Raw genomic sequence first — 27,615 nt, forward strand, 5'->3', positions numbered from 1 at the left:
ACTCGAGCATCAGTTTATCCTTAAAGAATTTTAGGTACTAACAAGTGATCGCTGGTATGGCAGTCACAACCTAAGATGACCCCTCTCCCCACACTGAGTCATAATCTTGTGTAATCACCTCCCCTGAGAACAGGTGGAGCCCGTGACTTGCTTCCAGCCAAGCCACTAAGGCAAAGGTGAGGGGCTGTCATCCCTTGACGAGGTTACATTACACAACCCCTCCCTCCGTTTGTGGTGATCTGTCATGCAGCAAAAGAAAACCCTACACTGAGCGAGAAGAGGTTGTACCCCTACGCCGTCCACACCTGTGCAGACTCGGCCTCGTCTACCCTGTCCCCCGCATCTAGCTAGAATCACCATTACCACCATCTTATACGTGTTTTCTCATCTGTCTATACGTAAGCAAGCAAATGCATGCACATAGATATTATCTTGTTCCCTTCCCATTATCTTGGAAAGGATTCCCTATCAGTACAAACAGGCTCACTCCCTTCTGGAAACTGCACTGAACTCCACCATACGGGTGAACCACATTCACATTAGTTCCCCACTGACAGAGAAACATTTGAGACTTTAGATCATTTCCTTATAAAAATCTTACATCTATGTATTTGGTACTTCATACTGAAGCGACAGATTTTATTTTCTTGGGCTCCAAATTCATTGCAGGCAATGACTGTAGCCGAGAAATTAAAAGACGCTTGCTCATGGAAGGAAAGCTATGACAAACCTAGACAGCATATTAAAAAGCAGAGACATCACTTTGCCAACAAAACGTCCATCTAGTCAAAGCTATGGTTTTTCCAGTAGTCATGTGTGGATATGAGAACTGGATCATAAAGAAGGCTGAGCGCCGAAGAATTGATGCTTTCAAACTGTGGTGTTGGAGAAGACTCCTGAGAGTCCCTAGGACTGCAGGGAGATGAAACCGGTCTATTCTAAAGGAGATCAACCCTGAATATTCATTGGAAGGACTGCTGCTGAAGCTAAAGCTCCAATACTGTGACCACCTGATGGCAAGAGCCTACTCAATGGAAAAGACCCTGATGCTGGGAAAGACTGGGAGCAGGAGGAGAAGGGGGTGACAGAGGATGAAATGATTAGACAGCATCACTGAATAAATGGACAAGAATCTGAGCAAACTCAAGGACAGAGGAGCCTGGCGTGCTGTGCACAGTCCATGGGGTTGCAAAGACTTGGACATGATTCAGCAACTGAACAACACTGCTTCAGACTGAGGAGGACCAACTCCGAGAAGTGGAACTTGCTGGGGCTAAGGCGACATCCATCTGCAATCCTGCTACCGAGGCTGTGTGCCTTGAAGCCCACAGGGATGTACGGGGAGAGCGCAGTTCGCCCCAGCCACCCAGGTGCGAGCAATTAGTTTCTTCACTGCCCTCAAGCTCATTAAGCTCATTTGACAAGTGCTGACAAGCAGCCACTCAGTGAAGAGCAGACAAGTTCCTGAACACAGAACAAGACACAGCAATTAGACAAACAAGAGCTGAAACTCAGAAGAGGGGAAGACTGATGTGAAGAAAGGTGAAATCCCCCGAAGCAGACTCTGCAGGACACACAGGCTATGGACCGAGAGGAAGGACCCCAGACCCCACCTCGTGTGAACCATGTCACCGTGCTGGGTCTGTCTCACCCAGAGTGTGAGCCGCTGCAGGGCGCTGGAGCAACCTCGAGCAGCTGCTGGGGGCGTGCCAGCCGCACAGACTGAGCCCCGCGACAGGGGCTGACCGCTACGACAACACTGCCCTTTCAGAAATGCAAATGCATCCTTAGAGCCTCCTTTGACACTGTGGACTCTAATTTCCAAGGAACATAAAAGTGCAGAATCAAATGAACAAATACATTCAACAGGAAACCCAAACTGGACCTGGCAAGAAGGCAGGCTGGCTAGGTGGTCCAGGTGTTTGCGACAGAAGCTAATCCTGATGCAAACATTAACTAGAGGAGGCCCAAGAGACCAGGTGGGGCCTGGAGGCAGAGTGGGGGGCGGCCGTCCGCACCGGCAGAGGGTACACGAGGGGCTCTCAACCACCCCAGCCTCACCCACCTCGGCCCTTACACACCCCAAACTGTCAAGGGCACCCGCACCTCCCACCACACAGCATTCCTTCCCCTCTTCCCATTTATAGCAGAAAATATGCATGTTGAGACTTTTCTTTCTCTTTCTTTTTTAAATGTCCAAAGGTCGGAGAATCCCTCCAGGATATCATTTGCACTTGTAGTTTCCACGACTTGAGAAAACACACAGACGAAACGCTTCTATGACACATGGTTACGGCAGCACTGCTTACAATGGCCAGAGGGTGAAAACCACCCAAATGTCCATGAAGTGAAGAATGCATAAACATAACGTGGTATTCACACACTGGACTAGTCTTCACCCATAAAAAGGAATGACGGGTGACGCACCCTACATGGTGGATGCATCTTGGGGACATTACACCAAAGCAAAAGAAGCCAGACGCAGAGGCCAGACACTGCAATGATCCCACCTGTATGAGAGATCCACAACAGAGAGCGCCACGGGGCAGAAGACACTCAGTGGCACAAAGGCTGGGGGGGGGGGGGGAGTCATGTGGTGAGATGGGAACAGAGTGTCCTTTCGGGGAGGTGAGAATGTTCTAGAGCTAGATGGCGGTGACGGTCGTACAACACTATGAATGCACTACACACCACTGCGTGTTTAAAAGTGGTTAATATGTATTTTATCACAATAAAGAAAAAAAGGTACCATAAAATCAGTAAACTTTTAAAACAGGCTGTTATTTTACCGGGCTTATGGAGAAGGGAAAGGCAACCCACTCCAGTATTTCTGTCTGGAGAACTCCATGGACAGAGGACCCAGGTAGGCTATACAGTGCAAGGGGTCGCAAAGAGTCAGACATGACTGAGTGAGTAACACTTTTACTTCCTGGTAACTAAGCGGTAAAGAATCCGCCTGCAATGCAGGAGATATGGGTTCAATCCCTGGGTCAGGAAGATTCCCTAGAGAAGGGAATGGCTACCTACTCCAGTATTCTTGCCTGGGAAATCCCATGGACAGAGGAACCTGGAGGGCTCCAGTCCATGGGGTCACAAAGAGTCTGACGTGACTGAGCAACTAAACAATAACAATAATTATCTTACTAATCTTTAAAGGGTAACTTGGAAAAGGGGAGCTATGCATGCTGAAAAAGAAAACTGCACATACTTATGTGAAAAACCGCACATACACCCTTATTCACTCCCCAAACCATGCTCAGTACACAGGTTCTCAGAACTCCTGCTAAGAATAATGACCATGACGGTGAACATTTATTCCACTAGGCACAGCTCTAAGTGTTCACGCTTAACCCTGTGAGGTAATTAGCCCCATTTTACACAAGATAAAACAGGCTCAGAGAGGTTAAGTAACTAAGGAGCCGGCAGGCAGCAATCGCAGAATCTGAGGCCAATCTAGTTTCTGACTGCATGTTCTCAGCGCCGCTGCCCTGGACTCACAATGCAGACCGTCCTCACCCGGCCCGGCCATCCTCTCTCCCTGTCCATCCACCCACACGTCCTTCCAAGAGCCCGCCACCTGCCGCGCCTCTGCACCGCGAAGACCTGCACCCAGAGCCACTGTGGCAGCGCAGCCACCACACAGCACCTGCCCTCCCCTCCGGGGGCAAGGCTGGGGTGGAAGGAAGGGGACGCCCGCCTCCAGGGCTACGGCACGGTCGGCTGAGCTGTCCTTCCCCTTGCACGCCCGCTGGCAAACGCTGACTGGGGGCCCACTGTGGCCTGAGGACAGGAACGGAAACCACTCCAGCGGCCCCGGAAGAGAGAGGCGCCCCGAGGTCTGCGGGAGAACCGCCTGGGATGAGACCTCCGAGCCGCAGGCTGGGCCACCTCTGCGGCCAGCACGCCTCTGCCGGACGCCCGCAGCAGGGTCCGAGCGCCTTCCCAGGAGCGCCCAACCCCGGGGGCTGCACGCACTGCTGCTCCGGGCGTCTGAGCTCTTCCAACCGAGCCGTCAAGTCACCCACACCAAGGCATCTTCCACCCTGTCACCACCCTCCCACCAACAAAGCTCGAGGCTAGAAGAGACACCAAGAGCAATAGGGGCCAGACAAGACAACTGAATGTGGTTGCTAAGAGAGAACACACATTCATTTCTAAGGATAAAAAATAGTCTGAGGTAACTTCAGAGGTGAAAATATTTCTGAAACTAAAATAACTTAAATGACAGCACAACTAAAACTTCAGAATTTCTATGACAAGGTGCCCTTATCAGCGTTCACAGCTCTGATCAGGGAGGGGGCCCTGAACAGAACAGGACCTGGCTGAGCAGAGGGTCACTCCGGGTGGTCCCCACCCCGGTGATTTCTGAGAAGAGGTCCAACCTTTGTTTTTGAAAGCTTACCTTTCAATTTCAATGGCAAAACCAGACACTTATTAGTTTTTTGGGGGTTCACCTTACAACCCTGCTGAAGTTCAGGGAATAAGCGCCAAAACTGAAATGGAAAGGGGCCCTAACTGAACGTGTGCTAACATGACAAACCAAGAGGCGCCACTCTTACTGCAAAGTTTCAGCACGTACAGAGGCCACAGCCGTGCCCCACGTACGCTAAGAACCGAATTAACACTGACTGGGGTAAAGAAATAACAAGGGTCTTAACTGCTAGTAGGGGGGTGGGGCTGGTGAGGAATAAAGCGTCCTTTGCAGGTGAAAACAATTATTTTTTAAATTAAGTCAAAAGTCTAGAGTACAAATATCTACATCCAGTAAGATGCAAAAGTGAAAGCTACACAACTGTTAAACTGGGATATTCTACCATCAACAGTTTTCCACAAATGACAACTTTAGCCCTGAGCTACTGAAAGAGGAGAGTGAAAAAGTTGGCTTAAAACCCAACATTCAGAAAACTAAGATCATGGCCTCTGGTCCCATCACTTCATGGCAAATAGATGGGGAAACAATGGAAACAGTGACAGACTTTTATTTTCTTGGGCTCCAAAATCACTGCAGATGGTGAGTGTAGCCATGAAAATAAAAGATGTTTGCTCCTTGGAAGAAAAGCTATGACCAATCTAGACAGCATATGAAAAAGCAGAGACATTACTTTGCTGACAAATGTCTGTCTAGTCAAAGCTGTGGTATTTCCAGCAGTCACGTATGGATGTGAGAGTTGGAGAATAAAGAAAGCTGAGCGCCGAAGAACTGATGTTTTTGAACTGTGCTGCTGGAGAAGACTAGTCCCTTGGACTGCAAGGAGGTCAAAGCAGTCAATCCTAAAGGAAATCAACCCTGAATATTGAAGGGACTGATACTGAAGCTGAAGCTCCAATACTTTGACCACCTGATGTGAAGAACTGATTCCTTCGAAAAGACACTGATGCTGGGAAAGATTAAAGGCAGGAAGAGAAGGGGACAACAGAGGATGAGATGGTTGGATGGCATCACCGACTGGATGGACCTGAGTGTGAGCAAGCTCTAGGAGTTGGTGATGAAGAGGGAAGCCTGGCGTGCTGCAGTCCATGGGGTCATAGAGTCAGACAAGACTGACAAACTGAACTAATACTGAAAGTTTGTTAAGTTAAAATTCTGCTCTCTTAATCAGACTTTGAATGTATAAGGTACCCACGGTATCTAAAGAAACTGAAGAGAACTCTTGTAAAATAATGTTATTTTTTTCCTCTCAATGAAAGCATACCCCTATGTACCCCGGGTATACTGAGACTTCTTAAAGGGATCACCTGTGCAAAGGTGACATCCACACGAGAAACAAACCACCCCCACTCCTGCTCTCTCATCTCGTGTGCTGCTCTGACCTCTTTCTGGACCCAGAGCTGAGCTCCAGATTTATTTCAGAGTAGAAAGGGAGGCCACACAAGAATCAAATAAAAGAACTTTCAGAGGTAAGAGGTAACAGGTGAAAATGTTATCAAGCTGTACATAGTACTTACTGCTGGTTCGACTTGACTTCGATCTGCAATATCTATGTGGACAATTTCAACCGTTTTCCACGTGTTTGGATCTAGACCGTGTACCTACAAATGACAGAAAGGAAACAAGGCCAGCTTAATACTCTTCTCGTTAGGTAAAACTAGTACGCTTCCATATATAATCTTTATCTTGAGTCTCTCAGAGTATAACAAGAGCCATAATAAAACCAACCCAAGCTGCTGTTTCATTAAATCAGCTGTCTGAAGGCTGGAGGGAGGAAGAGAATGCTGCCAAATTCACAGAAATCGGTCATCATTATTTCCTGGTAATTCTTAGAGATGACAACCTCACCTATGTTTAACCCAACTGATACGTGACAAAGTCCTTATAACCTCTAAGTCCTAGACAAACAGAAGGTGACATAATAATTAGATTTTAAGAAGCTGCACTATAAGCTCGAAAACCTCTCCTGAACTTGATTCACTCTAAAGGTATTCCGCTTCAGTAGGATGTCAATTCCTCTATACCTCATGTCATTCAATCATTTACTTCTGAAATTCCATCAATGAATCCATAAAGAACTGCTTAAAAATTGCCAAAGACAGGCCCATTTGAACACTAAAGATGGCAAATTAAATCATACAGACTAAAGCATATCAAAATACCTCATTCAGACTCTAAATTCTAGTTACTGTTGAAAAAAAAAAAATACAAGTAAGTGATCATCTTGAAGAAAAACTCAAGTTAAATACTCCAAGTTATAGCTCAAAAGTTCCTTTGATTGGCACCAGTAACAGAAAAGCAGAGGAAAAACATACTCTACCACCATTATCCATAAACTTACTCTCCCGTAAGAGAGTATCAAAAGGTTGCAATGGTCATTCTCAAACTGGAATGCACCCCAGAAAACAGACTGCAGGGCCCCACCCCCAGAGACTCTGACCCAGCGTGTATGGAGTGAGGCCTGAGCATCGGCACTTCCAACAAGTTCCCCAACGCCACTGCTTGCTGGTCCAGGGACCAAGCACCTGAGAACCCCTGGGCCAGGGCATCAACCTACAGCAGACACAGATGCCCTCCCAAGCTCCCTGCTACACCTAACCAAAAGTTAGAAGCTATACCAAGTCGTAACCGACTTTCTGGTAATTCAGTTGAGGGGTAAAAGTGCACCAATTTGTAAAAGTCAGGAGCGTTTCAACATTTTTGTAAATTATTCAAAATACCTTCTTCCTTCCTGCCTTTTGGGCATTTCTCTGAAATCAACCAATAATTCAAGCCAAATGGAATGGAGGTGAAAATTAAAGCAATCAATTTTGCTATGCATAGGAGCTCTGGCAAATACAGAGATGAAAAAAAACCTTTTTTTAAATTAACAGCTGAAACTGGCCTAAGGATTATCTGTGAGTTTTGTTTACCTACCCTCTCCCAATCCCAGATAAAGGGAGTTACTGATAAAAGCAGCAGCCTCACCAAGTTCACTCGCACACCAAGGCAAGGGGCCTGACAAGGAAGGCCCACTGGTTTCTGGCGGCAAGCCTGCCCCAGACACGCGCCAGCGTGGCCGGGCGCTCATCTGAGGCCGCTGGCGTCACGCTGGCGATGACACAAGACTGCGGTATCCCCACTTCGGAGGCCTTCTCACTGAAAGCCCAGGGTCAAAAACTTACATTTTCTAACGTTCCCAAGTCTGGTTTGTGCCATGTTTCAATTTTAATGAAGAAATCATCTTTCATATATTCGTTCTGCGGAAAACACAACAGCAAAATGACAGTGACCTTCCACCGGTTCTCGGGCTTGTGTCTGCAGGAGCGTTCCCCAGGCACAAGCGTCCACACTCTGACTCTACAAGACTGGTCCTCAGGTGACAGACAGTCATTAGCTGCCAACTGTTACAGACTTGTCAGGCCAAGCCAACATGCATTTAAATAACGTGCACAGCCCTGCCTGACATGCAGCGCACAGGGCTAACACCGAAGAAGCTGTGAGCTGTGCTGAGCGGATGTGGCATTCAAAGCAAGTTGCAGAAGCAAAATAAAGTCAAGAGGGAGAGGTCGAGGTAAGGCTGCCAAGAGCTCCGTAATAGTGGAGTACGTGGTGGAGTGTAAGCTGGTGCCCGGAGATAGAGAAGGGCCATGCAGCGGTGGGCAGTTTTAGGAAAATAAAGCAACAAATAGTTGAAAGCAATTACTATATAGGGCGAAGTTTAAAGATGAAGACTACGTGATACAGAAACAGTTTTACTCACCGTTACAACTGAGGCACACCGGAACAGGTAGGCAACCAAGGAGGAAAAATTTTCAGAATATTATAATCAGAGCCAAAACAGTCTGCCACAATATTTAATGTCACAAAGATTAAACTACCTGCCAACACAGAACATTTGGTTTAGATCTGCAAAGCACAATCTCTAAACAAGCGACACTATGGGATGTGTTAAGACTGTGGAGTCGCAATCTAATCATTTTAAGTAATTTTAAAACAATGGTAAAAGGAATAATGTCACAAGAGCAAAACACCATTTATAAGGCTGATGGAACAACCCGGAACAAACAACAGGAAACGGTTCCACCACGTGGCAATGGAAGCAAAATACTGTTGAAACTACATCAAACAACACTTGCGTGTGAGGGTAACCTTTAAGATTTCTGTATTCCTTTTATCTGCTGCCCGTGGAGCCTGCTTGGTCAACATGATCTCAGGGTGCCTGTCATCTGGGAAGGAACTGTGTCCCTCACCAAGGCTTGGGGGAGGGACCCCTGCAGTTGCTTTTCTGCCACAGCTTGTGCAGCGACCCCCCACAGAAGGCCCCACCTGGTGTCACCGTTCTCTAAGGCGTGGACCCCCGGAGTGCAGGGCAGAGTGGGAAGACGGTTTCTGGGAACCAGACTTACTTGTTCTACAGTAGGGGTATGCGTTCCAGGCTTTCTCGTGAAACACCAAGGAGCCCTCGGGAGCGATCATCCTCACGAATGCAGGGACTTTGCTGGGAGGAGAGAAACACTGGATACATTCTCAACAGCATCACTACTTTGTTGACTTCCATCAGACTGTTTCAGAGTACTCAAGTATAAAATTAATGTAGAGACAACAAAATGATTGTGTTTTTAAACAGAAGTAACTCTTTCTTACAGCTTTTGACCTACTCCCATAATACGAGATCTAAGAGTTAACTGAAGCTGTTCAACCTGCGTGGGACACGGAAGCTGTCTCTGGCAATCAGACCACACCACACTGTTTCTTAACATAGTAGAGAGTCTCTAGAATAAAGTAATGACTCAGAATAAAAGCCTTTTAACACATTTTACAGAAAAAACTTAAAAATGATAATATGAAGGGTCCGTGAACAGAGGAAGATAGGCAAACATACCTAAGTATAAAATTGTGTCAACCTGGAAAATAAATGTCAACTGCAGCCTCAAATCTGATCAGCTCAGACAGGTTGACTATGTAACTAACACATGATGAGCTTGTGCAAATTCATGAGATTATCAGGAAAGATCCCAACAGATAAGTGGGCAAAGCACAACCACGGATACACCACTAACAGAACACACAACTGGAAAGTTAGTTTTAACAAACATGGAAAATTAGTTTTATCAGTCTTCACAGCAATGCCAACGAAATGACCATCTTCCTGACTGGCGCTACGGTACAGAAACCTGTACGTGCGCAGGCTTTCCACAGGTCAGTTTCAAATCCCACATCGCCCTGAAGAAGCTGTGGGACCTGGAGCATGTCGCATCACAGGGCTCTCTGAACTTCCTCCTGTGCTGAATGGGGTCTGCATCACGTACTCTGCAGTAACTGAGGGTCCCGTCAGCCAGTACCTGTAACGTGTTAAGCACCAGGCACAGTGCAGTGAGAGCTGACTCAACGGCAACTGTTGCTGCTGTTGTTTAGTTGCTCAGTAGTGTCCGACTCTCTGCGATCCTGTGGACTGCAGCCCTCCAGGTTCCTCTGTCCACGGATTTCCCAGGCAAGAATACTGGAGTTGGGCTGCCATTTCCTCCTCCAGGGGATCCTCCTGACCCAGGGATGGAACCCATGTCTCCTGTGTCTCCTGCATTGGCAGGTGGATTCTTTATACCACTGAGCTAGCTGGGTGCTTTTTAATTATAAGCTGACACGTAGCTGGGTGCTTTCATATGCCTTTCTTCACTTTAATCCCCTGATAACACTATGAATTAACCATTAATTCATTATTTCATATAACCAGAATTTAAGTAGCTAAATAACAATGTCAGAATGATATCCTCCAACTTGAAGCCCTATGTATATTCTTTTCAGAGCTGCTTTCTGAAAACTTAAGCACAACTTAATTTCCTAAACTAAGAGAAAGAACAACAGCCCCACAGTAAGACTGAGCAGTTGATCAGAAATACTCCTATGCTGAATTTCAGAAGCTAAGCAAGGAAGGTGGAACGAGCCCCAGAGCAGCCAGAATGCCGTGTAACTACAAAGGGCAGTGCACACAGCCCCTTCTTCGCCTCTGCAGTACACGAGAACAGTGCAGTTGAGGAATTCCCTGGCTGTGCTGTGGTTAGGACGTGGCACTTTCATTGCCAGGGCCTAGGTTTGATCCCTGGTCAGGGAACTAAGAGCCAACAAGTGACATGGCATGGCCAAATAAAACGAATGCTATGGTTTGAAGCTCCTACTATTGTGGCAAATTAAATCTTTAAATCATTGGAAAAGCTGAAGTATTACTATCATATACACAGTATGCCCAAGATTGCATATTCTTAATTATTCTAAAATAATTCTTAAAATATTCTTAATTATTCTATTTCTATAGTGCCCAATACTCTAAAAACCTTAATATTCATCAAGTTTCAAAATTTGCTGACACAAGAAACTTGGCAATCATCTATTTAAAGTCAACATAAGACCAATCTCTAAAAAAATTTTAGTATTTCTTCATCGTGCTTCCAAATGCCTATTATTTTAAATCTAGGATGCTTTTCCTACCATGTGTATTTCAACTCATTTTATGTTTGACTTAGTTTCATGCAAGGATGGGCACAATAAAGGACAGAAACAGTAAGGATCTAACAGAAGCAGAAAAGATTGTAAAAAGAGGTAGCAAGAAAACACAGAACTATACCAGAAAGGTCTTAATGACCAGATAACCACACTGATGTGGTCACTCACCTAGAGCCAGACATCCTAGAGTGTGAAGTCAAGTGGGCCTTAGGAAGCATTACTACAAACAAAACCAGTGGAGATGATGGAATTCCAGATGAGCTCTTTCAAATCCTAAAAGATGATGCTGTTAAAGTGCTGCACTCAATATGTCACCAAATTTGGAAAGCTTGGCAATGGCCATAGGACTGGAAAAGGTCAGTTTTCATTCCAATCTCAAAGAAGGGCAATGCCAAAGAATGTTCAAACTACTGTAGAAGTGCATTCATTTCAAGTTCCAGCAAGGTAATGCTCAAAATCCTTCAAGCTAGGTTTCAACACTATGTGAACCAAGAATTTCCAGATGTTCAAGCTGGATTTAGAAAAGGCAGAGGAACCAAAGATCAAATTGCCAACATTCGTTGGATCATAGAGAAAGCAAGGGAATTCCAGAAAAATATCTACTTCTGCTTCACTGACTACGTTGAAGCATTTGATGTGTGGATCACAACAACTGTGGAAAATTCATCAAGAGATGGGAATACCAAACCACCTTACCTGTCTCCTGAGAAACCTGTATACGGGTGAAGAAGTAACAGTCAGAACCAGACATAGAACAAGAGACTGGTTCAAAATTGGGAAAGGAGTATGTCAAGGCTATGTACTGTCACTTTGCAGAGTATATCATGTGAAATGCCAGGCTGGATGAATCCCAAGCTGGAATCAAGATTGCTAGGAGAAATATCAACAACCTCAGATATGCAGATGACACCACTTTAATGGGAGAAAGTGAAGCAGGAACTAAAAGAGCTTCTTGATGAGTATGAAAGTAGACAGTATGAAAAAGCTGGCTTGGAACTCAACATGAAAAAAACTGAGATCATGGCATCTGGTCCCATCACTTCATGGCAAATAGATGGGGGAAAAAGTGGAAACAGTGGCAAATTTTATTTTCTCGGGTTCCAAAAATCACCACGGTCGGTGACTGCAGCCATGAAATTAAAGATGCTTGCTCCTTGGAAGGAAAGCTATCACAAACCTAGAATGCATATTAAAAAGCAGAGACATCACTTTGCAGACAAAGGTCTGTATAGTCAAAGCTATGGTTTTTTCCAGTAGTCATGTGCAGGTGTGAGAGCTGGACTATAAAGAAAGCTGAGCGTCAAAGAACTGATGCTTTTCAACTGTGGTGTTGGAGAAGACTCTTGAGAGTCTCTTGGACAGCAAGGAGATCCAACCAGTCCATCCTAAAGGAAATCAGTCCTGAATATTCACTGCAAGGACTGTTGCTGAAGCTAAAGCTCCAATACTTTGGCCACCTGATGTAGAGAGTTGACTCACTGGAAAAGACCCTGATGCTGGGAAAGACTGAAGGCAAAAGAAGAGGGTGCCAGAGGATGAGATCATTAGATAGCATCACTGACTCAACAGACATGAATATGAAGAGCAAACTCCAGGAGACAGTGAAGCACAGGGGAGCCTGGCATGCTGCAGTCCACAGGGTAGCAGAGAGTTGGACACAATTTGGCAACTGAACAACTGTAACAAAAAAACGAGCAAACCTTTGCACTAGTTTTGCTTCACATTTACTGGCTTTTCATGTTTAATATGAGAACATGAACTGACTACATTTAGGGGAAATGCACACATGGAATAAATACAATAAAATTTCAATTCTATTTCAAAGGAGAAGAATTTTCATCAAGGGCAACTTCAACATATTGCTAACAAGACAAGTCAAAGGTGCCATTTATACACAAGAGAAAGTATATACCTCGTTCTCCCCCTCAGGGTCACTGAGGATGTCACTTCAGCAACATGCAGGAAATACTGTTTTGGAAGCTTAGTCTCAGAAAATGGAGAAATGGTAGCCAAATTAACAAAACAGAGCTAGACCTTCAAAAACAAACTAAAAAGGACATTCATCCTCTTGTTACTCCAAACTAGTCACAAAATGTCCTCTCACAATAAATCAATATTTGTGACAGTGCTTACCTCAAGGTAAACACATCTCAATCACAGAGTTTAAGTGTTAGCCATAGTATCATGTCCAGTTGCACAAACATTCTTTGCCAGTGCATAGCCTTCCACCACTCCATCTCTGAACACAAAATAAGAATACTTAAGTTCATGTTAAAATTCAACTGAAGTGTTTCACCAATTGTGTTATCAATATCAAATCTAACCTTGACGTACTAATGGCTGTGAACCTGTGTATTGTGCAGTAAGATACCTTGGTTAGAGTGGGAGAAGAAAACAGAGGGCTTACGTGATTTAAAAGAGACATAATAAATGACTGTAGTGTACATGTAGCTTCTCCTGATGCAGGAGCCAACTTTAAAAAAGAAAATCCTGTTCCTAAGATAAATAATACCTTGGCAAATCATTTCAAACTGCACTTTCCCCAATGGAAAGTTTACGTCTTCTTGAGTAAGTAATCTTTCACTTTATAATCAACTGAAATATACCTTATGTAAATGGAGACCTCGTTCCTTGATCCACTCAGGTATTTACTTGAGTCCCACTGTGCCAGGGACCATGTAAATAACAGTGTACAAACAGGGACAATTCCTACCTGGAGCTCACCTTCCCAAGAGGGAAGCGGAAAATAGGTCAGCAGACAACAAAAGGCAAAGAAAAGCAGTGTTCCTAAAGTGCCGTGAGTTTAAGGAACATGGCAGTGGGCGAGCGAGCACGGGAGGCAAAGGTGCTCAGAAGAGGCGAGGGAGGCTCAGGGAACTGCAGCGGGGACCTGAGGGCCAGCGACACCCAGAGACAGCGATCACAGAGCGGGCAGAGGGACCCGCACGACCAAAGGGCCACTCGGAGGCCTCCAGCGTGGCGAACGCTGGCCAAGAAAGAACAGGGGGACACAAGCGCAGCACGGTGAGGTGGGCAGGGAGCAGACAGAGCACGCAGGGCCCGTCTCAAAGGCCTGCATCAGACGCTCTGGTTTATTTTAGATGCCCCAGAGAGTTCACTGGTGGTGATAAAGGGAGGTTTTTTAATGTATTGGTAAAATTCAATGAATGAGTAAATGTCAAGTGCTAGAAAAGTAAAACTGAGTAAACATAAGTAAATTCAATACTATGAATACTATATAGGTGATACCATGAAGAACGCTAAAATTTCTGAAAAGGCACATTTTTAGATATACTTCAGGTGCTAATGAATGAAAAGAAACCATGAATAACACAGTCTCTGGAAAATTGATTAATCAAAGTTATTGCCCTCACTCAAACCTGCAGCAGAAACAAAGAAATGCTGCATTCTAAGATAACATCAAAGTAAAACTGAAGGTTCTACAAAGTGACGTCCCACTTTATATTCATGTGTCATTATAAACAAAGCAACAGCCTTAAACTGAGAAAATTATGAAAAATATGAATCATCACAGCTCATCCACACCCTTAAAAGGCTCTACAAAACCCCAGCGTGAATCAATACGAAGAGAGAAAGCTCAGTGCAGAGCAGATTCCCTCCTCCTCTGACAAACTGTGGAGAACAGACACTACTGACAAGACACTCTTAAAAACCATTGCTGATCTTCTGCCCTTACGCAAGTATTAGTATGCATTTTCTATCTTAAAATATTTATACAAAAAAACAGAGATCAAACTGCCAAACTTAGGAGAACTGCAAACTAAGAGATAAAAACAATGAACAAAGGATCTGAATGGTCAAGTCACGCAATAAATTCAAAGGGCCAGTTAAATTAAATACATTTAACTTCACTGATAGAGAAATACAAATTTAAACAAGAGGCTATTTTCTGTGCATCAAATTGGCAAAAATTAAAAAGAAAATCATGGGGAAATGAATGCTCTCAAATTCTTGGAAGGCAATCTGGCAATAATACCAAAACTTTAAAAGAGCATGGGCTTCCAGCAATCCTACTGTAACAAACTTCTTCCAGAGACAGAGGAACCTAAGGCATAAAGACTTATGCACAGCCACCTTCACAGAAACATTACCTGCAAAAGACAAGAAGGCAAATACCTAAAACACCTAAATCAACTTATCATTTAGAGAATGGTTAAGCAAACTATGCTTATGACTATGCCAAGACGTTTTACTCAGCTTTGAAAATAAGGAAAGGGCATTAAATGATAACACGGGAGGATGCTCACGAGGTATCACTGAATAAAAACTAATGCAGAGTGCAGAAACGTGTGTGTGGTATGACCCCATTTGCTGTGGACAGCAAGAAACGACACAGGTGACATTTCCATGTTTCTTAAAAATTTCTTTCAATATGTGTAGAAAACAATCTGCAGGGACAAATGTTGTTTCTAATTTCTCTCTAGGGATATGGATTTGTGATAACACGAGGTTGGTACCAAGTTTTTAACTTATCATCTTCTGTTTGAATTTTTTTAATAAGCAGACAGATCACTTCATAATTTAAAAGTAATAAAAGAGAGGAATGCTCTCAAAAATTAAAATGCAACATATTATCACAATGAAAAAAACACCCAATAGTCAATTAGGTAGTTACATGCTTAATAAGTGGCTGGATAGTCAAAGTGTGATTATTTAATATGATGACTAAGCACCAAATGCAAACACCCTGCTTACCTCTTTAGGTGATAAATTTTGTGTGTATACTGTCCCTTTTCTCCATCCTTTTCATAAGGTTCATTCTTTAAGACTTCAATTCCTTCTCCACCACCAGTCTCATTCTTACTGGCTTCTGCCACAGAGTAAAGCTGCCCAACCTGATACTGAAATATCAAAGAGTACCCAACTTCAGTAAGTCAGCAGTAACTACAAAAACTTCCTGTGCTAAAATCTTTCTGCAGATACAGAAAAGCACATCCCAACCACTAAGCACATATGTTCCACATGAAAACGTGACTCAGATGAGAAATTAGTATGTGTGGAGAGATGAACACCAGATGATCATACAGCTTCAAGAAACTACAATAGTTTACAAGATTTCCATGATTTAGGAAAACTGTTAGTTACAAATATTCTGGTGCTTTAATACATACTATCCACTTGTTTCAATGTCGAGATGCATTTTTTTGGAATAAGAAAGATACATTCATATTTTCCAAACCATTTTGACATCTATGACATCTCACTTTATTTCACAAAATCCTGAAGAAGGTACGACAGGAATGTATCTGCTACTTCTTTGCCAAAAAAGAAAGCTGAACAATCAGAATACCATTCTCAATAATGAGGAGGGCTATAAAGTGAGAATAAAAGCCTGCAAATACAAAGGACCATTACAGTGCAAACTTTAGTAGACCTCTGGGGTCCTGTTTTCCATGCTCATGTATGTACGTGCCTGATTTGGCTCTGGTCCACCTAAGCACAAACAGTATTGGGTATCTAGGGTCTGAACTGTTAACTGTGAAGTTCTCCAGTAAAAGGAAACTGGTTTTAAAGTATAAATATACAAGTATTAACATGAAAAGGCAAGAAATTGCTGACAGTGCTTTCTCTTTCACTTCAAAGTGAATGAGAATTCTCGCTGGCTTGCACCAACACCTGTGAGTGGACAGCACTATTCTACGCCCATCTGGAATTTCCAACAGTTCCAAAGAATGATAAAAAGCAAAGTTCCTGCATTCTAATGTGTTCCAGTGACTCAATCATGGCACCATCTCCAACCTCTTCAAATTTGGCTAAATTTCTTCCTTCTAATGATGAGAGCCTGAAGAAATGTTGTTCTTTTTTTCCTCTTTTTTTAAGCATATTTTCAAAGAAAGGCTACCTCTAAAAACTAGTAATTCAAAACTAACATTTTATTTCGAGGAACAAAAAATCAGGGTGGTTGTAAGCTCAGCAAATAGTCCTATCTAAAAAAGTCCATGGAAATATGATGCTATATTGACAGTTAATTCAAATACACAAACACACAAATTTGGAAAGGTTTAGGAAGCTGGAACCAAACACATTTCTTAAATACGTCAAAAATCAGTTTTTGTAGAGATTGCAGACTGCAGAAAGGGCTGTCTTCTTTCTTCTGGTTTTTATGACAGACCACCAGGGTTAGTCCAGGAATGCTACAATCCTTAAGTCCTTCAAAATACACTTTTCAACACTGTCATATTTTAAAAATAAGATTAAAGTGTCTCTAAGTCTGAGGATAAATTTGATCTTGGTTAGAAACAGAGTAACAAAAATTTACACAGAAACAACAGTGTTCAAAATATGTTATTAATGGAATGATAACTTGTCACATGCCACTAAGCTTTCAATCTCATTTTTAAGAAGAACTTAAAGACAGGAGGCATATTAAGTCTGAATATAACAAAAAGCTGAGATTATTCTGGGTGACAATAACAAAAGACTCAGAAAGATTTCAACAAGTTGATCCAACTAGCTGAAACCAAAAGAAAAGAAAGTCGAATTCCACATTCAAGTTCACGTTCAAACAATTGTACAAGTCAAGATTTGGGGTGCCTGGCTTATCTGAGAGCTCTAATACACATGAAAGCTCAGACCCTACTGAGGCGCTTGCGGCTGTGTTCAAGTCTACATCAACAGCGCCAGACGGCTACTCGTTTTCAGCTCCTGCATTTTTTCCTGCCTGCCTCCTGTCAGCTGTCACATCTCCGGTTATCAGTTTGTTTCCTTCCACTTCCAATCCAGTGGTTCCAGTTGAGTCTCGGCTCCAGGAAGCCCAGACAACCGAGGAGCACAAGCTGTGAGCAAGTCACAGGAGGAGCCCAAGGCCTTCGAGGGTTTTGCTCCGTGGACCTTGATTTCTCAGGAGCCGTCTCTGCTTTTGAGAGCTGCGGCCACGCGGCTTTCTGAACAGATGACGCCTTTCTGTACCGTGCGGGCTCTCGCGCTCCTGTGCAGAGCACTGTTTCAGCTGAGAGCAACAAGTACAGCACAGGCAGCAGCCAGACGCGCTGGCGAGGAAGTCTGGAGGCCCTGTTACACCGGCCACATCACTGTGCTGGGAATGCTTCACCTTGGGACCTCAGGCAGAGAAGGTGCGACAAGGGCCAAGGAGAGGGGAGAGAACTGCCAAAAGTTACCCCCAAGGGCCACCAAGGGTAAGAGAGAACAGGCTTCCTTCCTTCCCTTTCTGCTCACGTGGAAGGAACTGTGAACAGCAGGCAGACTTTACAGGAAAGCATATTTTGGTTTAAAGTAATGAGAAATGTTTAAAATATCCAACAGTAAAGTAGGCGGTTACTCCAAGCAGCCAGTGACTTAACCCTAAAGTGCCCAGGTTGCGGCTGGAATCTCCATTCTCTGACATATTGCCGACAGAATTCCTGCACTGGACAAGTTGGTCAGCGTTCTCAGACTCTTCCAAAACCAGGCAGGGTAACAGATATTCATTTACAATTAATTCTCTCTAACACATCATAATTCACTGTCACATATGGCAACGTAAATCAAAATATGACCTCAGATTAGCATATCAAAATAAACTATGTAAGCAAGACTTACCTCCTGAACTGAACATGGCAGAACCACACGGCTAAAAAGACAAAAGGATAACAAATGTTACACACGAAGTGGTTGGCTTTATAACTGATCTCCGCGATTAAAAGACCTGTTGCTTTAAATCCAGTGACAGCATAGTACGAGATGTCATTTATGGAAGAGGGTCCTCGCAATGACTACAGATCTAAATAAGAGTTTTTAAACTGGGGAAATAAAACTACCCATTGCTGACTCTCAACAATCACTTGCATGTAGCATCCTCATCATACCAGGACCCCAAAAACGCCATTGTAGAGATTCTTGTGAGGAATAAAGGAACAAGAGGAAACTCATCACTGAAAATTGCAGGGGACAGGATGTATCATTTGTAGACTGTCTGGTCAGGCTGCCCTCAAGAAATTTTTAGTTCGGTTTCATTCTCCATCTATACACTATGCATTTTGTTTTTATGATACTTTCTCACAGAATTCATGTCTTGAATCTCATGAATGAATGCCTCCAAAAATTGCTCCCTACTACCCAATTATTGCTCAGTCTTATTCGAAAAAAACACGTAAAACATCCTTTAGACTTAGTAAGAAAAAACTACCATGGAAAATACTTTTAACCTGATAAATACAACCCCTTTCAGTGTAGATTCAACATGAGGTTGCTGTGTTTGACCTTGTCCGAGTCTGTTCCTGTACACACAAGATGACTAGGACAGAGGCATAATGCTCCTAAAGATGAATTCCAAAAAAGAATTCTGTGACAAATTACTTTATATCAGGATATTGCATTTTACCTCCAGATTTTTTAGGTAAGTACCGTCAAATACTTAGTTCCACAAGAAGCTCTGAAAACCAAGGCCATCCCCAAATATGAAAAGTCTCAAGGTCCAAGAGGGCAACTCCCCACCCCACCCCACCCCACCTGCCCCCAACCTGGTCATTCTTAGACTTTTCCCTCCTACCATCTAACTACCATAGCAATGCCACTTAAAATCTTTTTTTAACTCTACTTTAAGGAGAGGAAAAAAATACCACAGGGTTCACCTCAATTTTCATTTTACAGGAAATCCCCAATAGTCTTCCTCACTCCAACTTCTCCTCAGCTGCATTTTTTATCTGTTGCTGTCTCCCCAGTCCTCCTCACTCATGCTTCAGTGCTCCCGTCACCTTCATCTCTTCCAGGTGTCTCTGTGACTCCCCTCTCCTCCTTGACTACTGGGGGTCACTCATCACTCTGTCATTCTGATAATGATCGTCTAAAGACAATGAAGGTTCTCCAAGTCACAATGGTTGCTAATTTCTTCTCATCAAGAATAACCTTGTTATACAAAACCCTTCCAATACCTAATCATTTATTTCAGCTGTCTCCTCGGGGTACACACTAACACGCTCACCGTCTCAGTAACAGAAAATAAAACTGGGGTGGAGAGGTGCAGTGGACAGGGGGAAGACTATGATATAGGCTGGGAGCCTATTTTGGGAGAGTCAGACAAAGATACAGGTTGGGAGCATATTTTCAGGGCCTGGAATACAATGATACGAAATCTATTACATTCATTCAACAACAAAGAATCCTGGAAGGTTGTTCCAAAAAGTAAGCCACATAGCTATAGCTAACATGTCCTCTTAGGTGCTTAAAGACAATGAGAAGCAGGAGGCTGTGGTAAAAAGCCATCTTTTGCGAGGCAGGGCAAGGATTAACAAAGACCCAAAGGAGGATGCTCCGTGTACTGAGGAGCCTGGGGGGCTGTCCACGGATCCATGACTCACACTGACTGACACACACACACACACACACACAGGAGAACTCTGAGGAGCCCGGAGGGCTACAGTCCATGACTCACACTCAGTCCAAGGGTCCACGACTGACACTCACACAGACACACACACACACACACACACAACAACAACAACTCTGAGGAGCCTGGAGGGCTACAGCCCATGACTCACAGTCAGTCCAAGGGTCCACGACTGACACTGACTGACACACACACACACACACACACACACACACACACACACACACGAACTCTGAGGAACCCGGAGGGCTACAGTCCATGACTCACACTCAGTCCAAGGGTCCACGACTGACACTGACACTGACACACACACACACACACACACACACACACACACAAGAACTCTGAGGAACCCGGAGGGCTACAGTCCATGACTCACACTCAGTCCAAGGGTCCACGACTGACACTCACACAGACACACACACACACAAGAACTCTGAGGAACCCAGAGGGCTACAGTCCATGCCGAACTCTGAGGAACCCGGAGGGCTACAGTCCATGACTCACACTCAGTCCAAGGGTCCACGACTGACACTGACACACGCGCACACACACACACACGAGAACGCTAGGCTGCAGAGGAAGTCGAAGGAAGGAATAGAAAGGAAACAGACTTCCGTGAAGTTTCACAAAACCAACAATCACTGCTGAATAATTTTACTAGTAGGGAAAACTTACTTCACAAAACGAAAGTGACTGATTGTGACATTCTGAATGAATGACGAGTCAAGTAACTTCTTCAAGATTTAAGAAAAAGTAAGAGATAAGAAACAGGCTTTAATTTTGCATTATTATTCTAAAAGCAATATTCAACTTATACAGCACTTTGAAAATTTTCAAACATTTCTGAAAACTGTTATGAAAATAATTTTCCAAATCACACAACCTACTAGTTCTTTAAAACCAGGATTTTATGCTAATGGAAATTTCACCTACTGCTTCAATAACAACTTGAAGATAACTCCCCATCCTGAAAAAGTTATTTCTAACCTTTTAATTCATGTCAAAAATAGCTGGCATTTTTAAAGACAACAAACATTTGCCAAAGTATATTACAGTTTACCAACATCCTTACATAAGGATGACCTACCTATTCATTGCTCCTGACCAAGAACAATTTTAGAAAACAGACAGGTGAGTAGGAAGAATCATTTTTTTCATTAGACAACACTGAGTTCTTACAGTGTGCTAGAGGAGATGCTATGCTGGATACCAGGAATACTGGAATAAGAAAACAGCCTCTGACCTCAAAAATTCTAGGAGAAAAAGGGGAATTCCCTGGCAGCCCTGTGGTAAGGACCCTGAGCATTCACTGCCAAGGGCCCAGATTCAATCCCTGCTTAGGAAACTAAGATCCCACAAGCCACACGGGGCAGCCAGAAAAAGAAGTCTTTAGGAGGGAAATAAAATCTAGGAGAGACACAGGTGAGGAGTGGACATCAGGAAACATTAACTGAGAATTCCTTCAGAAAAAAGTATTACACCTTGGGCATATTTCAACATTGGTTATCTCGGTACATTGAAATTTTTATGAAGAAAGTAATGATTCACAAAAAGCATAGTGTGCAAATTCCCAATGAGAATTGCTCTCCATGATTTAGCCTGACACTACTCACATAACTGTCAAAGGGATCTACTGAATACAATTCACATTACAGAAAGAGGAAGTAACTCTAATAAAAGAAAAATTACTAGATCTGCAACCCAAAATTAGTTTCGCAACTTACTTGTTGTGTGACTTGGGCTAAGTCAATTTTCTCTTATTTCCTCCAGAAGTCTTAACACCTGCCAACTACAGACACTACAAAAATTTCAGAGTAATAAATGAACTAACACTTTCATGCTACATTATACAAATGAAATGGAAGAAAATTTTTATAAATTTAATAAAATTTTTACTGAAAACTTCTCTTCCCAGGATCGCTGTCTCTGACTAAAGTTAGAATTTTTCATTCATTTCTTTAACAAATATTTATTGAACGTTTACTATGTGCCAGAGACTTCAAGAATTGGGAACAGGGGAGTGAACAAAATAGATAAATTCATGAAATTTATGTACAGTGAGAGACTACATCCAGTAACAGAGAAGCAAGTTAGATGGTGATAGCTCTATGAAGACCAATGAAGCTGGAAAAGCAAAGACCAAACCATGAGGGTTGCAAATGAATCTTCAGAAAGAGATTCCATGAAAGTGATATTTAACCAAACACATGAAAAGGCATGAATTAGTAAAATGAGGGAAGAGCAAGCAGAAAGGCCCTGGACTGAGCTTCTTTTCTGGAGCAGTGAAGGAACAGCAAGAAACCTCGTGAGCTTCAAAAGGGCAAGGGAAGGGCTGTAACTGAAATCAGAGAACAAAACAGTGGGTAAAACCTCCCAGGGCATCTATCCTAAAGGCGGTGGCTTTTACCCTCAGTGAGATAAGGGGGTCCGGAAGATTTTTAAGCAGAAAAGCGACAGGAATTACTTTTAAAAAGAAATCTGAACTAACACTAAAAATAAGCTGTCTGGAGTTAGCTAAATTAAGTCCAAAATTTCAAGAATTTACAATGAAAACAGCATTTGAAACACCCAAGAATGGGCCACACTAGAAATCCCCAGTTGCCCAAACGGTGGCTGACAACATGAACCAGCTGTGACAGCGGAACACTCGCTGCCAACCAGACTTCCTGACATCAGTCACAGTCCTTGCCGGTAGGAAATGCCATAACTTTTCAACAAAATCACTTCGCCGGTATGATGCACCTGGGAACCCTTCCATACGACCGACCACATGTTAACGCCTCACCTAAACCCGGAGGAAGTCCATGGAGCCCAGAGTGTCATCCCATCTTCAAGATATAGAAACTGAGACTCAAGAGCAGAGAAAGATGGCTCTCTCGGGATGGGGAGAGCTTCGCTTCCCAGCGAAGATAGGTTTTTCCCGACTCCCAGCTCCGGCAGGAACTTCAGGGCGCCTACGTGCCACCTCGAGCCCCCGACCACCAGGGCAGCCTTTAGCTGGCAAGCCCACCTCCCGCGGGTTACAGGCAAGCTCCACCCCGGGGACGACAAATCACTGACCGACCGCGTCTCCCCCGCACCATCGGGCTTCGGCTGCGGGTGGGCCCAGTCTCAGACTCGGGTGTGGGGGGGTTGGGGAGAAGGCGGGTCCCAGCGGAAACTCCGGGCCTCGCCCGCCGGAGCCACGCGCTCGGGCCGGGACCCTGCCTCCTCCGCCCCTGGGGTGAGGGTTGGGGTGGGGGAGAGGGCGGCACTGTTACCAGGGCAACAGCGCTGGAGGTGGGGGCGGGGAGCGGAGAGCGCACCGCGGAGGGGCCTCGGGCGGGCCAGGGGCGCGTGCCGGCGGGAGGGGGCGCGCGCAGGGAGCGGCCGGCCCCGCGATTCGCTCCTTCTTAGGAATATTCCGCCACTTCTCAGTCAGTGGATCCCCCACCACTGCCGCCCCAGAACCTCGCTCACGCCCACTGGTCCCACTCACAATTCTTTAATCAGCACCATGTTTCCGGAACCCCTTCACAGCTGCCGCCGCCGCTACCTCTACCGCCGCCGCCGCTGCCGCCGCTGCCGCCGCCGCCGCCGCCGCTACCGCCTCTCAAAGCGCCTGCGCGGGCCCGCCCCCTGTCGTCCCAGCCGCCGCGGCGCCTGCGCGTCCACACCCTTCCGCCGCGACCCGTCGCGTCAGCGCGCGAGAGGAGCTGGCCCCGCCCCAGTCCCGCGCCCCGCCCCGGGCGCGCCAAGTTTCATCTGCGACTGCGCGGCTTCAGCGCGCGCTCGCTTGTCTCCTGGCGGCGGCTCGCGTTTCCAGTCAGGTTCTGTCGCGGGAGGGGAGGTCGGTGCAGCCTGCACTCTCCGGTGAGTTTTCCGAGTTGGTTGCTTGAAGTCGTTTTCTGGTGAGAAGAGCTAAACTTTCCCTCACCGCTTCTGAGAGGAGGCCGCCTTCTTGACGGACGCCTCCGTTGCGAAGTCCGCGTTAAAGACTCGAGACGGGTCTGAGAAGGATTGGTCCGGTGGGGGGTTTGCGCGCCGGTTCCACAGACCCAGACGCGCGCTGCGGACAGCTGTGGCCGCTCGAGTTTCCAGAGTCCACATCCCCTACCCCTGGGTCCAGAATTCCGGCCGTGGCTGTGACCCGACCGCAGGGGCGTCCCACCGTCCCGTCCCGCCCAGCTCCCCCGGGGGAAAAGGGAGTGCGCGTCCTTAGGACCCAGGAAGGGGGCCGGTTGTGAGGAGAAGCTAACGAGTCCCGATGAAGCCCCCACACGACTCGGGCTCCAGCTGGGAGCCAGGAGGTGGCCGTAGGAGTTGTAGCTGGGTCACTCGCGTGCTCTGTGCGAAGCATGGGTATAAGCCCTAGGCTCAACTAGCAAAACAGACACTATCCTTGTCCTCACTTGAAAACAAATAAGAGAATTGGGCGTCGTTGAAAGTACTAGTCCAGGAATAAGATAACACAGACTGGTGGGGGAGGCAGAGTAATCAAGGGAAGAAGGGCTCTCAGGAGGCCACAGTTGTGTTAAATAGCCCAGACTTTACTTTTTGGGGCTCCAAAAAGTGACTGCAGCCGTGAAATTAAAAGACGCTTACTCCTTGGAAGAAAAGTTATGACCAACCTAGACAGCATGTTAAGCAGAGACATTACTTTGCCAACAAAGGTCCGTCTAGTCAAGGCTATGGTTTTTCCAGTAGTCATGTATGGGTGTGAGAGTTGGACTGTAAAGAAAGCTGAGCACCGAAGAATTGATGCTTTTGAAGTGTGGTGTTGGAGAAGACTCTTGAGAGTCCCTTGGCCAGCAAGGAGACCTAACCAGTCCATCCTAAAGAAAACCAGTCCTGAATATTCATTAGAAGGACTGATGTTGAAGCTGAAACTCCCAGTACTTTGGCCACCTGATGCAAAGAACTGACTCATTGGAAAAGACCCTGATGCTGGGAAAGATTGAAGGCTGGAGGAGAAGGGAACGACAGAGGATGAGATGGTTGGATGGCATCATGGAGTCAATAGACATGAGTTTGGGTAAATTCCAGGAGTTGGTGAGGGAGGCCTGGCATGCTTCAGTCCATAAGGTCACGGAGTCGGAGGGGACTGAGCAACTGAACTGTGAAGTTGGGGGAGGAACTGTCCTAGTTAGAGGAAAATAGACCCCGAGGCTGAAATTTGCTTAGGGGTAGTAGTTGAGGAGCAGGTGGAGGCCAGGTGTGGCTAGAATGTCTTAAGTAAGGGGGAGGGGAAAGAAGCTGGGACTAAATAGATCCTAAAGAGTTTGTGTTGTATTCTAAAAACCATTGGAAGCTGTTCAAAGGTTATTAACAGAATACTAAAAGAGTAATAAAACACTTATATATAAACCTATATAAAATACACCCAATGAAGTTAGGACTGCCTCCAAAAAAGTAGTAGTAGTGAAATATTTGTCTCTAGTTGGAAACTGCCCACTATGGTAGCTGGCAATCCCTGGGATTGCCTGGGTTTCTGTTATGTGTGAAGCACTGTGCTAGTTATTGTGATGATGAGGATTCAAGGAAACACATGCTGTTACTATGGGGGAGCTTAGAAAGTGGCAGTCACTTCTACTGATCACCCCTCTGTTATATGCCAAGTACTGTGTTAGGTAATGGAAATGTTTGTCTCATTTCACCCTTAGAACATTAGGAGATAGGTGTTTTAACACACTTAAAAAGGAAAAAAAAAAAGTGTTCAGAGAGCCAAGTTAAGTGACTTGGGCAAAAGTCACTCTACTAGCTTGTTTACAGAGCCAAGTTTCAAATCTAGGTTTTAAAAACTTCAAAATCTGCTCTTTCCAGTACACTAACTTTTTTCTAAAAATGAAAAGTTGAGGCATGTAGGCAATATTTAAGACAAATCATTGTTCTCAGTTTAGGTGATACTTAAAGGTGAGAATAGACAGTCTACCATTTGAATACTGTAGTGCTGAACAAAAGCACTAGGAGGTGCATTTTTAAGGTTCAAGGAGATAATATTGGATTGGTCAAAAGGTTCATCAGGGTTTTCATAGCATTTTGCAACTAACTAGTCTTAGTGAATTTCAGCTGCATAGTCTATTTTCCTCTATTTGGGACTCCTCCCTTATCTTCACAGGCTGGGCTATTTGTAATGTTAGGCTCAACTGTTGCCTTCTGAGAGTACTTCCCTTGATTACTCTGCCTCCCCCACACTGTATGGTTGTAAAATAAAAGACTGTGTGCTGGGTGAAACATAACTCTGAACTACTGTACAGTATTGACTCTCTTTTTCCACAATGAAAGATTCATAGTAAACACTCAGTTGAAAACCACAAGATAAAGAAATCAACCAGTTTAGATGTATATATTGAGGGAAACAAAACCTGCTAATCCAAAATTAGCTAGTTTGATAGGAAACATGAAGTCTGTAACTAAATATCTGTACATTACCTTTGCTTAAGAGATAAAAATGGCAGAATAAGGGAATATTGAAGAAGACTAGAGAACAGGAAAGACAACCATCGCTGGAAATGAGAAAGAAGGAAGTATAAAAAAAAAGACTTACACAGGCAAAAATAAGCTAATGGGCTGTGTGGCATTTTCTTGTTTTAAAACTATAAAGATTTTGCATCTTGTACATTTTTGCAAATATGAGCCTATGGTGGGATGTAACTTATTAGTAATTATTTCTGGTTTTATAAAAGGTCCTCCTTTTAAGCCTAGTGTCTGTTGATCTTTGTTCTAACTTTCATCCTTCAACAAAGGTAACCTTTACACACAAGATGTCTGAATTTAATTCTGGAAGCCTCCTGTAACCACCAGCCTCATTACTTCTCTTGTATATGTTCTGGAACAGAGCTCCTTATAGTTAGAATGGTGGTAGATTTTACTGAGGCAAACCAAACGGTTTCTGATTACAGCAATGTTTGGTCCATTTATGCACTAGTACAACTCGGGTCAAAGAAATTTGGATGGTCCTTCAAATATTATACGTGAATATGGCCTGTTTTTTCCCCTGAAGAGAAGTTTTTAACTTGGATTCCAAAGGCTTTTTAGTGATTGCTCCCAGGAAATTTGTGAACCGCTAAGATTGTATATATTTCATGTCTATGTACATTTTTCTAGGGGTGCCGTCTATAGCTTTTATTTGCTTTGCTTACTCTGCATTTTGCCATCCTCTTTTATCATTCTCCATCCTAGAATTATCTTGATTGAAATATTTTTATGAAAAGAATAATTTCCAAGAACGCTTTAATATTGTCAAACATTTGCACGTAGGTCGTAACATTGTACTGCTGTGGGAGAGACAGGATTGGGCCTTGCGGTGGAAAGCCCTTGGCCTGAATCCTGGCTCTGCCACTAGCTGACTATATTGACACCTTTAGTAAATCATTTA

At 44.4% G+C, this 27,615-nt stretch overlaps 1 protein-coding gene across 2 annotated transcripts in view; it reads right to left on the reverse strand.

The window, feature by feature from the left end:
- Window positions 1-23,855, reverse strand: part of PITPNB (phosphatidylinositol transfer protein beta) — a 58,392-nt gene extending 34,537 nt beyond the window's left edge. For both annotated transcript variants that reach the window (XM_020876681.2, XM_020876682.2), the window contains exons 1-7: window positions 23,737-23,855; window positions 18,470-18,500; window positions 15,626-15,771; window positions 8,818-8,909; window positions 8,172-8,179; window positions 7,594-7,668; window positions 5,947-6,030 (exon numbers count right to left, since the gene is read on the reverse strand). In XM_020876681.2, coding sequence (XP_020732340.1) covers window positions 5,947-6,030; window positions 7,594-7,668; window positions 8,172-8,179; window positions 8,818-8,909; window positions 15,626-15,771; window positions 18,470-18,500; window positions 23,737-23,756 — 456 coding nt within the window. In that variant the 5' untranslated portion in view covers window positions 23,757-23,855. The remainder of the gene's footprint in view (window positions 1-5,946; window positions 6,031-7,593; window positions 7,669-8,171; window positions 8,180-8,817; window positions 8,910-15,625; window positions 15,772-18,469; window positions 18,501-23,736) is intronic.
- Window positions 23,856-27,615: the final 3,760 nt, after the last annotated feature.

This window comes from Odocoileus virginianus, chromosome 12 (genome assembly GCF_023699985.2).
Source record: "Odocoileus virginianus isolate 20LAN1187 ecotype Illinois chromosome 12, Ovbor_1.2, whole genome shotgun sequence".
In the NCBI taxonomy this organism is placed as follows: Eukaryota; Metazoa; Chordata; class Mammalia; order Artiodactyla; family Cervidae; genus Odocoileus; species Odocoileus virginianus.